This window comes from Pecten maximus, chromosome 3 (assembly GCF_902652985.1).
Source record: "Pecten maximus chromosome 3, xPecMax1.1, whole genome shotgun sequence".
Lineage (NCBI taxonomy): Eukaryota > Metazoa > Mollusca > Bivalvia > Pectinida > Pectinidae > Pecten > Pecten maximus.
In genome coordinates this window covers 10,851,813-10,871,756 of record NC_047017.1, presented here as the reverse complement: position 1 = coordinate 10,871,756, position 19,944 = coordinate 10,851,813, and the positions used below count along the sequence as shown (strand labels likewise).

The 19,944-nt window shown below is 34.5% G+C and overlaps 1 protein-coding gene across 1 annotated transcript; it reads right to left on the bottom strand.

Annotated features, from left to right (window-relative positions):
- Positions 1–387: 387 nt before the first annotated feature.
- Positions 388–11,981, bottom strand: LOC117323182 (ribosyldihydronicotinamide dehydrogenase [quinone]-like). Its single transcript, XM_033878232.1, has 4 exons — positions 11,492–11,981; positions 3,313–3,560; positions 2,780–2,881; positions 388–1,562 (listed from the first exon to the last, which is right to left on the bottom strand). Exons 1-4 carry the CDS (start codon positions 11,673–11,675, stop codon positions 1,281–1,283), a joined length of 816 nt encoding a protein of 271 aa, XP_033734123.1. The 5' UTR covers positions 11,676–11,981; the 3' UTR covers positions 388–1,280.
- Between the last annotated feature and the right edge of the window lie 7,963 nt (positions 11,982–19,944).

The following is a 19,944-nucleotide window of genomic DNA, read 5'->3' as shown; positions in this document are numbered from 1 at the left end:
TGAACTATGGCCAATGTGAAGCGTGCAAGCACGGCTACGACTATGACACTCTTAAATATCACATTAGTTGTGTTATATAACTCCTGTATTTACATTCCCAACCTGGTGAAACTGTTCCAGAATATCTCGTTGCCAGGGGTTTATAAATAAGTCTCCTATTCCTGCCTCCTCTTATTTTTCAGTATAATCCAGTATTCAATATCGGCAAAAAGGTACTAATGGCAACTAAATTAGCTAAATTTGATTTTTGACTTTTCTGTATGTGCATCACTGATCATATATATTTTTATATAAAAGAAAAAAAGACTGAAATATAAACTTAATTTGCTATTGAGATAAGTCAATGATATTTTCTACATTAAAAAACAACAACAAAAAACATTATTATCCAGTTAAAAGTCATTTAATCAATATTGATAGTTTTGCAATGCCATACCTCGGTAGAAACATTTCGGCAAGTCTGTGCTGTATATTAGTTTTATTATATTGTTAATTTTCCATACCCATAATTAAAACAAAAGAGTTAAATAATACACTTCAAACAAGGTTATCCACGTGAATTTTCTTATTTTCTTGATCCCATAGAAGGCCTAACATACATTACACAGAAGTTCGATTTGGGTAGACCCTTCCCTGTTATAATGTAGACACACAACATTCCACAAATCAAAAAATGAATTATGTTTTAACTATGTCCCGCTGTGTAAATTGACTATTAAACACCTCTTCTTATTATCATGTTATGTTTTAAGCCTCTCCATGAAAATCTACATTTATGTTCGTATTTCAGTCTCATTTTATTGATTTTGAATGACATGTATAATTAACGTATATATAATGTATAAAATGACATAGGGGATTATCATAAAATATATTTCACATTTCCTTATTTGCTCAAAAATATCACGTAATTCTGAATAAAAAGTCATCTTCAAAAGGCTGTAATTGTGTAACATTGTAGATATAGAGGATATTGGATGGTTTCCCGTTTAATATAACATATATTTCACGAGTATGGCAGAATATCGAAATATTCTGTCATACGGCATGTTCCAATGAGGTGAATACAAAGGTTCGCTCTGATTGGTAAAAAAACGAAAAACATATTTTCATTGCAAAATCTTATATTTTCACTGCAAAATCTCATATTTTCACTGCAAAATCTCATATTTTCACTGCAAAATCTTATCTTTATTAGTTTGATAAATTTCTATAACTCACTGGCGAAAATGCAATAAATATGTGTATATTATTGAAATGTAAGGAAGTTTGTCATTGTTTTATTTTCCAGAAGGTAATCTCTTTCCAAGATGGTGTCCGATGGATGAAGCTATGTCTTTGTTTGCTTCCCCCTGTATATACTCCTCCCTCATGACCAGCCATTTCTCCGGATCAAAGTTCTTTATAGAGATGAAGCTTTGTGGAGTTTCTTTGTGCAAGCCTTGTAGTCGTTTACTCCACTCCGTCAGAAGTTCTTTCCTTTTAATCTTGGGCGAATAAGCAGGACAGAATGTAATGTGTGGTTTCATTACTTCAAATCCACAGAATCGCAGCGTGCCATACTGAAACAGGAAATATAATAGGTAGATGATCCAGTATCAAACGTCATCATAAGCTTAGATATATTTCTTATCAATTTACATGTATAACATATTTATTCGTTGTTGTTGTTGTTTTTTTTGTTTTTTTTGTTGTTGTTTTGTTTTTTGTTAGTTGTTTGTTTGGTGTTTTTTTGTTTTTGTTTTTAACTTTGGCATTCGCATTAATATACTTATACACAGAAGAGGTTAAATGCAATATTTGTATCATTTTTGATAGATTCGAAATCTACAAGTATATTTTTCAATGAATGGGGGACATTGGCTTGATTTGTCGTAATGTCAGATTTGCGGATCGATTAAATCTTTTAGATTTTATTCAGTTGTTGGAATGTCATTTCACCTAAATGTTAATATCCATGTTATATAGAAACTGTCGGTTGGTACTGACAAAACAAAACTATCAGTTTTTAGAAACTATATAAATTATGTGTTTTTTTCGCAACCATCTCTATTCAAACTATAAAAAGTAAAGAGAGTACTACTGAAATGTGTTATGTAGGGAAATAGTCTTCGTTAATGTACCTCTTCCCCTGTTATTGAACTAATGTCATATTGTGACCTAGTTTAACTATGTATAGTTTGACCTAGATTGTATGGAGAAGAAATCTCTTGTATCGACGATGAGGTGTATTTTGTATCGACGTTTAGCTAGGATCTTCTTACATGTCTTTAGAAGATGTGTTACATTTTGTATCAATGTTTTGCTAGGATCTTGACAGTGTATTTAGAAGATTTGGAACTTTTTGTATCGACGTTTAGCTAGGATCTTGTCCGTGTGTTTAGAAGATGTGTTACATTTAAACTTTGTTTTGACATTCATCCTAATTTGTCCATTGTTTTACCTTGATCTATTCCCCACATCTCATACGTTTGATTATATCTTATAGTTTGGTTTAAACCAAATTGCACTGTTAAATAATTTCTTATAGCTGGGTTTAAACCAAATTGTACGGTTAAATAATTTTTAATAGTTGGGTTTAAACCAATTGCAATGTGAAATAATTTCTATTGTGCTGACAGTCGTCAGTGCATTCATGCATGAGCTTCAGACCACTTCCCCTAGAACATGGTCGCCAGCGACGTCTTAATAAATTCTCTACAGAGCTTATGCTGCTTGTTAACCATGTAAATGACGATAATTAAAGGTTGATTTATTGATTTATATTGATGATATTTACCTGTATCGGCCATAATACTATGTCGATGTCACCATGAACTCCGCGGTCCGTAAACATCGTCTCAGTTCCTCCTGTTGTCATGGAGATGATGGCCTTTTTCCCCTGTAAATAAAACGATGGGATCTCAGCCCGTTACACGTTTATTATGAAGGACTAAGTTACAGATAAATCGGGAACCATCGGGATTTTCCGTAAAGGAAACGGAAACATCCTCGCTATTCAATCGGATACATTTACATCACGATAAAATTTCAACAGCTGAGAACACAAGATGTCGTCATCCTAGGTACAGTGTATCATTGTACATGTACTAGCATTATAAAAGGTCTTTAAACGGTTATTAAGTTATGTTGGTGTTGAAACGAGCATTATAAAACTGTTCTTAGACTTCTAACACAAGCTGACAATTAAAAACAAGTGACTATTTTGCTGCCAGTAAAATACTCTTTATGTCTTGCTACCAGTTGAATGTAGAATAATTATTTCTAAACACATGAATTGCTTCAATAATTGCCTTTATGAAAACATCTTACTTTCATCAGACCGTTGTCGTGAATATCATTAGGAAATTGGAAGGCGAACCCGGCAACAAGGACCTTGTCGAACCAGCCCTTCAGAATGGCAGGAACTGAAAACCAGTACATTGGAAACTGAAACACGATGACGTGAGCACGACGGACTTTGTCAACCTCAGCTTTTGTCTCCGCACACATGGTGGACGTCTGATAGGCATGTTTAGCCTCTAAATGGTACTCAAGATGATCTGGGTTGGACAAGGAACCTGAGAAGGAAGCGAGATAATTTGTAGATTTATATGAGTAACTAACACAACAGATTAAACCCGTAATTAAAAGGAAATCGTAATTAAACTAAAACCGATCAAATTATATCAAATATGAGCAGAAAAATGTAAGTTGGAGACCATTAAAAAACGTTTTCTTCTTTTTTTTACCTAAAATACACTACAGATCAACACGTAGGACAAAATAAATGTGACAGTCGATATGACAGGAAGACTAGCATTACACGAACAAATGACCTCTTTGAACTTTTGACCTTGTAACCATGACTTTCGGCTTTATTCTATACAATTTTGCTTTTGAAAGTCATAACCTGATCTACAAATAAGGTAAGCAAACTTAAACCCTTTCGATTCTTACCCTCGACGCAATAAATTTAAACCTTTGGTAAATGACCCCTTGTTTAATTCCTATACAAAAGCGGACATATTTCATGAGAATATGTCTTAAATGAAGGCAATGACAAGTCAAATTCTATTTTAAACAAATTTGAATTTAACCGCGAAGAACGTGGAAACGGAATATTCGTTCGAGTTTGATTCGTAACACCTTACAAGTGTTACAGAATGGGATTGCACAGTCAGAGTAAAAGTCAAGGACGAGAATATAAAACCGGAAGAGATACCACGTGACACTGGACTTCTGACCATAGATTTACCATTATCCTGTGAAATATTGTTTTTAAAAATAGTGTCATTGTGATGGCCGTATTAACAATATATTATTATAAATGACCATGTGATGGCCGTATGGACAATATATTATTATAAATGACCATGTGGTGGCCGTATTAACAATATATTATTATAAATGACCAGATGCTGGCCGTATGGACAATATATTATTATAAATGACCATGTGATGGCTGTATGAATATATCATTATAAATGATCATGTGATGACTGTATGAACAATATATTTTTATTATAAATGACCATGTCATCGCCGAATCACCAATATATCATTATAAATGATCATGTGATGACCGTATGGACAATACATTATTATAAATCACCATGTGATGGCCGTATTAACAATATATTATCATAAATGACCATGTGATGGCCATGTGAACAATATATTATTATAAATGACCATGTCATGGCCGAATCACCAATATATCATTATAAATGATCATGTGATGACCGTATGGACAATATATTATTATAAATGACCATGTGATGGCCGTATTAACAATATATTATTATAAATGACCATATGATGGCCGTATTAACAATATATTATTATAAATGACCATGTGATGGCCGTATTAACAATATATTATTATAAATGACCACGTGATGGCCGTATGAACAATATATTATTATAAATGACCATGTGATGGCCGTATTAACAATACATTATTATAAATAACCATGTGATGGCCGTATGGACAATATATTATTATAAATGACCATGTGATGGCCGTATGGACAATATATTATTATAAATGACCATGTGATGGCCGTATGAACAATATATTATTATAAATGACCATGTGATGGCCGTATTAACAATACATTATTATAAATGACCATGTGATGGCCGTATGGACAATATATTATTATAAATGACCATGTGATGGCCGTATGGACAATATATTATTATAAATGACCATGTGATGGCCGTATGGACAATATATTATTATAAATGACCATGTGATGGCCGTATGGACAATATATTATTATAAATGACCATGTGATGGCCGTATGGACAATATATTATTATAAATGACCATGTGATGGCCGTATGGACAATATATTATTATAAATGACCATGTGATGGCCTTGTGAACAATATATTATCATAAATGATCATGTCATGGCCCTGTGAACAATATATTATTATAAATGACCATGTCATGGCCGTATTAATAATATATTATTATAAATGACGATGCGCTGTGATTTATTTGCACTTGTACGACTACATATCCACATTGTCTGATAAATGTCGCCAACGTCCTGTCAATGATCCGGTGGTACCGGAACGATATAGACTGATTTATACTGTGTGGAAACGCTATAGCGCAGATTGATGGAAATGTATTCTCTATACATATACCATCAAACATAACTCGATGTTTGTCCATTTTAGGAGGTTTCCGGAAAATCTCAGCAAACATTTACAAATGTGAGGAAATTGCTTTGTTTTATATTTCGTGAAAGCATTGGATAAAAATCTTTCACGCAGAATTTCAGAAACGTTCGCTTGTTTTTCTTGAATTAATGAACAGTTCATGAAGAAACTACAGCACTAGATGAAGGTTTTTAATAAGCACATATCACGTAACAGCTTCAGTATAATGTTAGAAAGGTAAGTAGTCTTGTTACAGTTTCATTATAATCTTGGGATTAACATTATAGAAGACACACATTTACATGATAAATAGTTTCAGTCGTATTTACCTGTAAAACGGTGTTGTTTATGACCAATAAAAATTCAATACAATGCCATTTCTGTACTTAAGGATAGACAAGTTACAACCAAATCGGACAGGTCTGTAGCTATCAGTGGGATTTAAAACCTTACATTGATCGACACCAACCAGAAATGCTGTAAATATATCATAAATAAAAACATAAATTGTCACAGATGTCAAAGCTATGTTCAAGTTTTCCCTTTTCGTATTGCACTACAATTGGTCCCCAGTATTATAGACGAGTCCTAGAAGTATGAAACCCACTCCATACTATCGGTACCCAGTATTATAGACGAGTCCTAGAAGTACGAAACACACTCCATACTATTAGTCCCCAGTATTATAGACGAGTCCTAGAAGTATGAAACACACTCCATACTATTGGTCCCCAGTATTATAGACGAGACCTAGAAGAATGAAACACACTCCATACTATTAGTCCCCAGTATTATAGACGAGTCCTAGAAGTACGAAACACACTCCATACTATTGGTCCCCAGTATTATAGACGAGACCCAGAAGTACGAAACACACTCCATACTATTAGTCCCCAGTATTATAGACGAGACCTAGAAGAATGAAACACACTCCATACTATTTGTCCCCAGTATTATAGACGAGTCCTAGAAGTACGAAACACACTCCATACTATTGGTCCCCAGTATTATAGACGAGTCCTAGAAGTATGAAACACACTCCATACTATCGGTACCCAGTATTATAGACGAGTCCTAGAAGTACGAAACACACTCCATACTATTGGTCCCCAGTATTATAGACGAGTCCTAGAAGTACGAAACACACTCCATACTATTGGTCCCCAGTATTATAGACGAGACCTAGAAGTACGAAACACACTCCATACTATCGGTACCCAGTATTAGACAAGACCTAGAAGTACGAAACACACTCCATACTATCGGTACCCAGTATTATAGACGAGACCCAGAAGTACGAAACACACTCCATACTATTGGTCCCCAGTATTATAGACGAGTCCTAGAAGTATGAAACACACTCCATACTATTAGTCCCCAGTATTATAGACGAGTCCTAGAAGTACGAAACACACTCCATACTATCGGTACCCAGTATTATAGACGAGTCCTAGAAGTATGAAACACACTCCATACTATTGGTCCCCAGTATTATAGACGAGACCTAGAAGTACAAAACACACTCCATACTATTGGTCCCCAGTATTATAGACGAGACCTAGAAGTACGAAACACACACCATACTATTGGTCCCCAGTATTATAGACGAGTCCTAGAAGTATGAAACACACTCCATACTATTGGTCCCCAGTATTATAGACGAGACCTGGAAGTACGAAACACACTCCATACTATTGGTCCCCAGTATTATAGACGAGACCTAGAAGTATGAAACACACTCCATACTATTGGTCCCCAGTATTATAGACGAGTCCTAGAAGTATGAAACGCACTCCATACTATTGGTCCCCAGTATTATAGACGAGTCCTAGAAGTACGAAACACACTCCATACTATTGGTCCCCAGTATTATAGACGAGACCCAGAAGTACGAAACACACTCCATACTATTGGTACCCAGTATTATAGACGAGTCCTAGAAGTATGAAACACACTTCATACTATTAGTCCCCAGTATTATAGACGAGTCCTAGAAGTACGAAACACACTCCATACTATTGGTCCCCAGTATTATAGACGAGTCCTAGAAGTACGAAACACACTCCATACTATTGGTCCCCAGTATTATAGACGAGACCTAGAAGTATGAAACACACTCCATACTATTGGTCCCCAGTATTATAGACGAGACCTAGAAGAATGAAACACACTCCATACTATTGGTCCCCAGTATTATAGACGAGTCCTAGAAGTATGAAACACACTCCATACTATTGGTCCCCAGTATTATAGACGAGTCCTAGAAGTACGAAACACACACCATACTATTGGTCCCCAGTATTATAGACGAGACCTAGAAGTACGAAACACACTCCACACTATCGGTACCCAGTATTATAGACGAGTCCTAGAAGTACGAAACACACTCCATACTATTGGTCCCCAGTATTATAGACGAGACCTAGAAGTACGAAACACACTCCACACTATTGGTCCCCAGTATTATAGACGAGACCCGGAAGTCTACAGTATTTGACCACGGTATCATAGACGAGTACTAGAAGAAAGAACTACACTTCAACAATCATGAAGCTCACAATACAGTTGTAGATCTGAATTTCTTTATAAATTGTACAAAAGAACAAAATACAACATTTATTTTTATATAATTTACCTCTTATAATTCATAAATAAAGAATTTCTGAAGTTAATATAACAGGTTTTCGGAAATAAAAAGCTTAGTTTTCTTAATTTGAACTATGCAAGAAGAAAAACACAATATTGCGTTCCGATTCAACGCAAGTGTTGATGATGGTATTACTGATGTACATGAAGGTCATAATGGTATTACTGATGTACATGAAGGTCATGATGGTATTACTGATGTACATGAAGGTCATGATGGTATTACTGATGTACATGAAGGTCATGATGGCCCTATTAATGAACTTTTAAACTCTGATATAACCAAAGATGAGGTTGAAAAGTCTATTAGATCTTTGAAAAACAACAAATCATGCTCTGATGACAATATAACCAATGAATACATTAAATGCTCTGCCTTGAAAATGTCAGATTTGTATGTAAAAATATTTAATATTATCTTTAACAGTGGCAAATTTCCCACTAAATGGCTTAGAGGTAGCATTATCACGATATACAAAACTAAATAACTTTATACAAACTCCTTTGTTACTGTCATCATATTGAAAATAGACCTGTTACATATGTCAGTTTTGTTAAATCTATACTTAACGAATGTGGAATGAGCTATTTATGGAATAACCAGTTTACATCCGAATGTAATCCTGTATGGATTAGACATGTTATTAAGCTAAGACTAAATGACCAGTACTTACAGAACTGGGAGAGTGATGTTAATAACTCATCAAAATCAATATGTTATAGAATTTTTTAAAAACAATTTTAATTTTGAAGATTATTTAGATATTTTAGATGATAAAGACAGGATCACTCTTTGTAAATTTCGAACAACTAATCATAAATTTATTGCTGAAACAGGCAGATGGCACCAGATTGAATATATTGATAGAAAATGTCCACATTGCATTAGTCAACAGATTGGTGATAAATTTCATTACTTACTTGAATGTACAAATTTAGCTACAGATAGAAATTTGTATTTAGACAAGTATTTTCGGTTACGACTGAATGCAATTAAATTGAATGAACTTATGAATGCTACAAATATAAAAACACTTAAAAAAATTGTGTACAATTTGTTCTCCTTAAAACAAGTTATGTATATTATGAAAGTGCTCTATATCTACAAACGAACACTACACGAATAATGATTGTATATAATATTGTAAATATGTTTTCTCTATGCATTATGTTATGAAAAGAGAAATAAACCAATTTGAATTTGAATTTGATTCGGGTGGTTGGCGTACTGTCACTTACAAAATAGCGGGTCAACAGTACGAAGTTTTGACTAGCGTAAAGCTTTTGGTTTGTTTTTACTTAACGTCCTATTAACAGCCAGGGTCATTTAAGGACGTGCCAGGTTTTGGAGGTGGAGGAAAGCCGGAGTACCCGGGGAAAAACCACCGGCCTACGATCAGTACCTGGCAACTGCCCCACGTAGGTTTCGAACTCGCAACCCAGAGGTGGAGGGCCAGTGATAAAGTGTCGGTACACCTTAACCACTCGGCCACCGCTGCCCCTCTAGCGTAAAGCGAGGGTCTATACGGAAGGAATAAAACACCTAGATGGGACTGAATTCTGGGGTAAATAAATGTCTCATTTATCTATATATGTAAGGTAGGTGTTATGTCACACCCGATTTTATTGTATTTGCATCAAAGTCTTAGCGACACCAAACGGTGTCGGATAATTCCACGTTTTCATTTAGTACTGCGCTCCTGGCCCTACACCAGACATATGGTTACAGGACCAGAGAAAACTCGGGCTAGTTTTATGCATGCAGTAATGTAATCCATTGAAAAAAACACAGCTTTGTATATACCTTTTTGTTAAATCCACGCCTTGGCGTTTAGTTCCAATTCATGTATTTTATACAATAATCCAGCGTGCCACACAGTGTCAAATGCTTGGCCCTACACCAGACATATGGTTACAGGACCAGAGAAAACTCGGGCTAATTTTATGCATGCAGTAATGTAATCCATTGAATAAAACACAGCTTTGTATATGCCTTTTTGTTAAATCCACGCCTTGGCGTTTAGTTCCAATTCATGTATTTTATACAATAATCCAGCGTGCCACACAGTGTCAAATGCTTTGTTACTGTTTAAGGGTCATCTATATAGCAGAATAGTGTTGAATTTCAAACACGAATAAATACCTAAAGATTTGCACAAAAAATATCATGTAATATACCAAAATGCTTGTTTGGACATGTAGCTTCTTACAATCACCAATAATATGATATAGATGCTACCAGTTTCTTCTGTAGAGTAAGTTTGTGGTAAGATTTGGCATGGAATAATTCTAAGTCACGCAAATGATCAAACCTGAAAAATAGCCATGCTGTTATGTTCACAAGTGTCTATAGCACAGGGTAGGAGCATTTGTTTGACCGGATTTTACTGTATGTACGTATAAACACTTATTTTGTTTTGACCTTGAAATGCAAATGGCGGCTGAGAATAATATTACACAAATATGGCTTAAAGGAGGCATTTCAGTTAATAACAAAACTCCTATATCGTACTTTTAAGACATCTCATCATAGTAACATGAACATTTGAATGTCAATTTGTTAAAATGGTGAGTTTGCAGCCTTTTTCAGAAATAGGCATATTTTACCCCAAACTCAACGGTTGAACATTTTTTTCATAAAAGCAGTCTTCTTGCCACTTCAAGAATACTTTATATTGTCTAATAAGAGCATTTTTGATGTTTTAAATACCTCCTTATATGCCATATTTGTGTGATATCGTTCACGACCGCCATTTGCAATTCAAGGTCAAAATAAAAACAGCGTTTATACATTATAATAACGTCAAAGCTGGTCAAACCAATGCTCCTATTTTGTGCTTTAGACACTTGTGAGCAAAACGACATGGCAAGTTTGTGTAATATATGGGATACAAATGAGTTAATTATGTCCCCCTGAAACATGCATTTTTCTTACGTTTTGTTGAAATTTACAAACAGCTTAACAAATTACATGTCAACAGCGAGACCCAGGGTTTGCCATGATACATACTAAAAGTTCATCATGTTACTTCTGTGACATTGCACCATAATAGGGATTTATAGGCCTGTAAAATATCAATGTTTTGACTGGATTTGCTGTTTAGATGCCCCTTAAAAAGCAAAATATTCACAGAAATACAAAATTGATGTTACTCCACATAGGAGTACCTACATGTATATAGCTTACCTGTGAAGTCATCTTTGGTGGCCCGGGGGTCGAATCTCTGTGCGTACAGATCGGATATCTCAACAGTATACCCAGACTTCTTCAGGGCGTCCACTGCGGTGTCCCTCAATGCTGCATTAAATGACTTTGGTTCATGGTGTGCGTAAACAATAAGGGCGGTCTTTGGTGTCGTGTTGTTGGCCATTGGTGTTAGTACAGCTGACAGTACTGTTGTATCTGGGTAGACGATATCAGGTGCTTCAAATCCGACCGCAGTGTGGCGAGATATCGATCACGTCAGCACGAATCTATCATTTTAGGGTGTTCGGAATGATGTACGATTCTAAGCCAATCGGAACACCTCGCCTCCGTCTGCGAACGTAGGCTCGGAGGTAAGTGTATGAATACACATGAAAATGATGGGTCCAGGTGATTCGCCGGACGATGACCAAATTACCGCGAACTATAGCTGTCGATAGGGTAAACAACATGGCTGCGCCCACTCTATTCCATGCGGTTTTTAAGTATTTCACTGTATATGTGAAGAGTAAGCGTTATATAAATGTTATTGACATGTTTTTCATTTTAGTTTTGTGTTATATTTATGATCCAACCGTATTTGTAAAGATTACAGAACTAGATCTACTGTGTGTGTACCGGTACATGTAACATCTACAGCAAGGTTAATGTTTTTATTAGATCCATTATTTTTTTATCGACAGCGATGCATTCCTTATATCAACAAAATTATCCCAAAAAAGTCCTATTGTCTGCCAAATGTCAGAAATGTTAGTTAACTCACCTAGAATACACATTGATAATAGCTAGACTGATTTAATTCTGGTAGATGCTTGAGTCAAACAAATAAGTGTCATGAGTATGATGATCATAAGAATAAAATAAAATCTTAAACATTAGACATTACATCATTGAGTCATCAAATACCGTATGTGAAATGCATTTTATATATGATTTTAAATTTTACAGTAATTCATAGGTAGCAACCTTGATTCTGAAACCTTTATACATTGAAATTGAGTTAATTACAATTACAATTTTTATGGTGTATTGTCAATTCTCAGTTTTTTCCTGGCAGTTTTTATGTTTGATTTGTTCATGGCACTTGTATGTTTCTGTAGAGCTTGCTATGAAATCTGTTGGCAATTAATAACTGTTGTGATTGGTCAGTTGAACCATTTACTTTGAAGATTGTGAGGTTATCTAAGAGATTCAACAATAATAGCTTGGATCTAATTTGTACTTTTCTCTCATTTGTCAATATGCTTGGGTATGTGTAGTGAGGGGCGATAACTCTGTTGGAACACGAAAGACGGATAAAAATAGATTCCTTTCCTTTAACATTAATACCTTGCGCTTAATTTCCTCACTTTCACTTAATACCACACATGCACTTCATTCACTCGTGCAACATTTAAATCCTCAATTATGTTTAAAAATTAACACCGGCACGAGGAAATTGAAAGGTTGGGGGTTACCAGTGTGATTATTCTCACAATTCTACAGTTTTCTGGAATATGACACTTTAATTGATTATGAGACATCAATTGACATCTATCCAAGCATATATTCAGGGTCTCCTGTGTGTTATTCAATGATGTAGTCACCAACTACTACAAGGAGACCCAGCCTCAAAATGATCCTGCATGACTGAACCATATGTGTGGTGATGAAACTAGCGAACAAACCAACCTAAGTTCAGCTTAGGAACAAACGCACTTGCAGTACATGTATTCTAATGGATGAATAGTGACATGCCATTTAATTTATCAAGCAAAGTTTTTAATTGAATAAGACGTCAGCTGACCAGAGATTTATTACTTGTACATGTATATACAAGTGTAATTTATTCTTTATTTTCATTTTCATGTACAAGATATATCAACATAACTGTTGTCAAATTCTAATATATCATCTCGCTCTCAAATGTACAACCAACAATCTCATCATCATCATCATGTGAATGTGCTATCCTGACTGTTCGATACCTGATTGTAACATCCTTACCCTCATCATCAGCCGCTTTAACACTGTTTTTCATTACAAGCTGAATATTGACATTAAAACAACATGTCATTGCATATTTCTCAAAATACCCATCAGAATTTTTATTACCATGCATATATGGCATACATATATTGAACTTCCAATCCTGAATCACCAAACAAAAAAGATGGAGGGGGGGGGGGGGGGGGGGGGGGGGGGGGGGCGCACAGGTGGCAGATCTTACAGCCTCATTCCTCCACATCACATACTATGACTACTATGACCCCACAACCTTTCATAGCAAGATATCATTCACATATGAACTAATGAATTGCCTATTGCATATCAAAATGGTATTCCTAATTTATTATGATAAATATTTCACTTTATTGTCAAGATGGACTGGAAAGTGTGAAAGAGAGAAGAAGTTAGGAAAGATAGTGGGAAAAAAAGACAAATAAATACTAGTACGTTTGGCTTTGTCAAGGGCTGGGAGTAAGTACAAAAGGGTGCTTCTTGTGAAGTGTAAAAATGATATCAATAATAGTTGTAATAGTAATAGTTTAATCATACTTAACAATTCAAACCAAATACCCAGCTTATGAATTAACTACTGTAACTTTTTTTACCATTTACTCCATTGTACTTCAAACTTTTCCTCAACAGTCACTCCTTCCAGAAGCAATAGATTGTTGAACTTTATAATAAATGTCCTTTTTTGTGTTGATTAGGTATTGAGTTGTGAAAACACCTCATTCGGTATAGATATATTGCTCAATAATAATGATAATTTCATTATCAATCCTATTTATAGATTATAGGTGAATATAATTAACAGAAATCTTTAAGTACATTAAGTGTATAACTACGTAGTTTGGAACAATCTTCTAATTCAATTTAATTCTAATTAAAAAGTAAATACGGTAAGACTAGAATTCAACTTCTTCAGAATATATTTCGCTTGGATTGTGGAGTGAAATAAAAAGGTGATTGAACTGTGATATCATCAGTGATTTAATTACATATGATATCTGTCAACAACAGTTAATGACCTACTCCAGGTTTAAATGAATGATTTAAGTTTGTTTTTTTTTAACAAAATTCAGTCTTGGTTCAGCTGACCAGAGATAATTTTCACTGTGTCAACAGTCAATGTCACTGTTAAAATGTCAAGTCACTTTTAGCTGGTGTTTTTTTTACACTGGTACTCATTTTGTTTTAGCTGTAGCATGAAGCAACAAAGTTGACTTGTCAATGTTCAGGTTTTCATAAAGGGCTATTCCAAGCTTTCCTTCACCGGCCTAGGAGGCAATTTTCCATCACATCAATATTTTTTCTGGTATGTACAGTGTATATGGATGTAATCATATAGAAAAATCAAATCCGTGAACTTTAAACAAAAAGAAACACAACAAGATCAGAAAAATCACATTTCTGGAGACATATATGTGGAGACATACATGATAGAAGAAAAGTTGGAGAACCGGATAATGATTTTACCATTAGTAAACTTTATCCTCTATCATAATATATTAATACCAAATTGATATGCTTCAGGGTTAACTATGTATTTTTATACCTAATAAACATAAACATATTTTATTTCACCATTCTTTAACGGGTTTTGTATTATTTGAAATAATGTTCTAATAGAAATTTTATTTGCTTTTTGGAAAAAAAACCTCCATGTTAACCACTTTCTTAAAGAAAACATCCTGGTTCATTTGCCTTTGTGGATGACACATGGTTGTGTTCTGTATAATGCTGATGAAAATAATATAATAGTATATACAATGTACATATATATATAATATTGGCAAAGATTTGTTAATATTGAAAAAAATTTAGACTTTATCAAAGTGCAGGTATGATCATTACCTTGTATATAATGAGTGCATAATACAGCTGTGGGAGAACAGTAGATATTCTGGGTCTGGTGTAATATGAATCAGACTATAATCAAGCTGTGGAGGAACAGTACAGATATTCTGGGTCTGGTGTAATATGAATCAGACTAGACCTATATCTGCTGTCACTTCTTTTTTTTATGATTTTCAAGTTAGAGAAAGGAGAACACATCTTTCATGAAAACTTATCTCAGCCGTGTTTACAAGTTTCTGTATTTTACTTTTGTCTAGATTTCATATTATAATTTATATGCATTTATAACATAAACATTCCTGCATACATGTAATTCAGATATTGTAGAAGTCTTTATATGCTAGTGATAATTTGGATGTACATGTATATCAATAAGAAATACAATTGTACTTGAAATATCATACTTATAACTTTCAGGTATGCTAATTCCTCCAAATTATGAGTCTTAAATTTCAGTGTTTTTACATATAAATAGATCTACAAAAATATAATATTTGAAGGTGATCATGATGTTCTGCAAATCTTGCAATTGATAAAAATGTGGCTGTCATAATGAGATGGCATGAATGATGATGATTATAGATATCTTGGCATATACCAGAGACATATATAGATATATATGTCTCTGCATATACAAATGTATACATTGTATGTATTGATGTACATATATATTATATCAGACCTGTCATGACAAATATATATATCTTAAAAGATAAAAGAATCAAGGGTGAGATCTGTCGAAATCATTTAAGAAAATTAGAGAACTAATATGTATTGAGTAACAGAAGTACCCTACTTGACATTCGCTGACAAAACAAAACATTACCATTTGAGACTTTTAGACAAATATTTACTTGGAGGTAAATCAGCGACTTCCTGATGATCGAAATATGAGAAATATAACGAAATACTACAATCGTGATGTGTAAAAACTTTTGACATCCCATTAACTACCGTTTCACATCATGTCGATTTATGATGATCGCTGAATCTCGCCGTTTAATGACACATGGGCGCCGCCATTTTTTGTGTCATGTGATCGAAAGTAGTCCAAAATGGTTACTACTTTGGTCCGAGTCTAGTTTCATAGAAAATGACGAGGGGTTCCGATTGATTCTAAGCGTGAATATCGGGCATTTCATCAAAAGAAAAGCCGACAAAGTGCGAACGCCAATTTTTTTTCATGGAAATCACGATTTTTATAGAAATCTCACACGTGTGATGACCATGTTTCGGTGTCCTGACCTGTGACGTCACAAGTTGAGTCAGGTAAGGGTCGACTCGGCCCTATTAGCGAGATGTCCCGTCATATGCGTGAGCTATCATATGATTAAACAAAGTTATCTTCTTTATATGTATATAAACACCACGTTTATTCCTCCACAGACGTTTATTTTAACGCTGAAGTGTTGTGGAAGGAGCTCGTATCTGGATATACGCGATATTAGTGAGGTCAGGGTGAAAACAGGTCTACAATAACAAGGCGACGCGATATTAGTCAGGTCGGAGTGAATACAGATCGACAATAACAAGGCGACGCGATATTAGTCAGGTCGGAGTGAATACAGATCTACAATAACAAGGCGACGCGATATTAGTCTGGTCGGGTAAATACAGATCTACAATAACAAGGCGACGCGATATTAGTGAGGTCAGGGTGAAAACAGGTCTACAATAACAAGGCGACGCGATATTAGTCAGGTCGGAGTGAATACAGATCTACAATAACAAGGCGACGCGATATTAGTCAGGTCGGGGTGAAAATAGGTCTACAATAACAAGGCGACGCGATATTAGTGAGGTCAGGGTGAAAACAGATCTACAATAACAAGGCGACGCGATATTAGTCAGGTCGGGGTGAATACAGATCGACAATAACAAGGCGACGCGATAAACATTTTAGCTTTTTTTAACGACTGCGCTTTATCAGGCGAGAACAGGGGTGTTGCTGGGTAACCTGTGCATAGGGCAGTATAGTGACACGTGTCGCTAAAAGTAGAACATGGAGTCATCAAAAAATATATCAATAAATAAAATAATAATAATAATCAGGGGGGGGGGGGGGGGGGATGGGGGGGGGGGGGGGGGCTGTTACGAGGGTTTTCTCAGGGATCCTGGAGTATACAAAGAGACTTCTCTCAGTTTCCAAGTATCTTAGTTTATTAGTTGAATACTGAGTTCAGTGTGACCTTGGAAACTCCAGTATACCCCAAAACGGTGAGAAGTTTGATTAACCAGTCAAATTACTAAAGTATTTTTGTTTTCTCAGCCAATCAAAAATTATATTTCTTGTAAGGTATTAACGTATAATTTACTGCGCATGACAAGCGTCCAAAACACGCCGTAAGTGCAAAGCCTTAAATAATGCCTAGTTTGATTATCGCCCATTGTAACACACAGTGGTGTCAACAGGTAACTTAACATACGCTGATGTCAATGTCTTTGATTAATACATAACCATACTGTTCAGAACGTTGAACTAAATACTTAAACAACACTCTTATGTAATTTTGTATAGGAAGGGATTTTCTGTTAGACGTCTAAACTGAGTTTTATCTGACATCATTTGTACTAAAACTTGTAGTACAGGTACATGGCTATTCCAACATAACAAAACAAAGATAGGATTAAGGTATTTTCTGCCTTTTCGAAAATCCACATTATGTTTGTATCATTTGGACGATACAAGTACATTTACAAATAATTTTCTATTTTTACAATAAATGTAAATTTTCATATAAAGTTTTCATTTGAATGAATTCATTTACTTCATTTATTCAACATTATCTTTTTTTTTATATTTGTTTTATTTTTTAAGACATTTTTAATACATAAATATAAGAACCACACACACACAAACACACATCAATTCCAATTGGTATGGTTTGCCTGTCATCACAATCATAATCGTATCATACTAATCATCATCATAACCTCATCATCATCATAGTAATCATCATCATCATTATCATCGTCATCATCATCATCATCATCATCATCATCGTCATCGTAATCTCATCATCATCATCATAGTAATCATCAAAAATCTCATCATCATCATCATCGTCATAATATCATCATCGTCATAATATCATCATCTTCATCATCATCATCATTATAATCATCATTGTAATCTTATCATCGTACTCAACATCATACTAATCACCATCATCATCATCATTGTCATCTCATCATCATCATCATAGTAATCATCAAAAATCTCATCATCATCATCATCGTCATAATATCATCATCTTCATAATCATCATCATCATCATCATTGTAATCTTATCATCATCAGCTCATCATTGTAATCTTATCATCATCAGCTCATCATAACCATAATCTCATCATCATCATACTCATCATCATTGTAATCTTATCATCATACTCAACATCATACTAATCATCATCATCATCATCATCATCATCATCATAGTAATCATAAAAAATCTCATCATCATAATCATCATCATTGTAATCTTATCATGCTAATCATCATCAGCTCATCATAACCATAATCTCATCATCATACTCATCATCATTGTAATCTTATCATTATACTCAACATCATACTAATCATCATCATAGTTATCATCAAAAATCTCATCATCATCATCATCATCGTCATAATATCATCATATTCATCATCATCATCATCATAATCAACATCATTGTAATCTTATCATCATGATAATCATCATCAGCTCATCGTAACCATAATATCATCATCATCATCATCATCATCATCATAAATTAAACAAGGAGATAAATACATAAAAAAAAACATACATACTCCTATACTTGTATATATATTCTGATAAACATATATTCACCCACCCACACACACACACACACATACATACATATTCAGTTTCCTGGTAGCCTGATCAATCCTGTCAAGGGCCCAGCTTCGGTGTTGGTCATATCAACTCTTGCCACGTCAACTGAGCCATCGGCACGATTAACCAGGCTCCACACTGATTACACCAACTACATCTAGCATTTACACACAAAACATACATACACATTCAAAACAATATCATACCCACATGTACCTGAGAGAGAGAGAGAGAGAGAGAGAGAGAGAGAGAGAGAGAGAGAGAGAGAGAGAGACTAGACAAGAGATCACAAAGGCATTTTGATAATTAACATTGATTCCAATTGTTATTTATTCAAGTGGTACCATAAACATATAAACTCCAGCATCCAGCAGCTCAAGTAGGGAGAAGTAGTTTACATACAAGCATACAAGGTACACATGTATATTTACATAAATAAATATACATATTGTACATGTATTATCATATATTGGCACACTAAATCAAAATTGTAAAGAAAATTAACTATCAGACAGTTCAATAAGTTTTTCCCATTTTTTCCATTCATTTTCACATTTCAGCTGTGCACCTTCACCTTTACTGTTGGCTATATACTTTTGAAATATGTAATGTTCTTTAATTGAATTGATTAAGGCATGAGGACTTAAGACTTTATGCAAGCATCTTGTTTTGTATATAAAAAAACTTAATTATGATCAAAATTTCATTGTCTATTCTATTTAAAGGAGAATATCTATTATTTAAAAA

Coding starts and splice junctions, on each gene's coding strand:
- LOC117323182 (XM_033878232.1), bottom strand. CDS start 11,675: ATGGCCAACAACACGACACCAAAGACCGCCCTTATTGTTTACGCACAC. Junction 3,561..11,491: donor CACCAAAGATGACTTCACAG/GTAAGCTATATA, acceptor CTTCCTTCTCAG/GTTCCTTGTCCAACCCAGAT. Junction 2,882..3,312: donor ACGACAACGGTCTGATGAAA/GTAAGATGTTTT, acceptor TTTTATTTACAG/GGGAAAAAGGCCATCATCTC.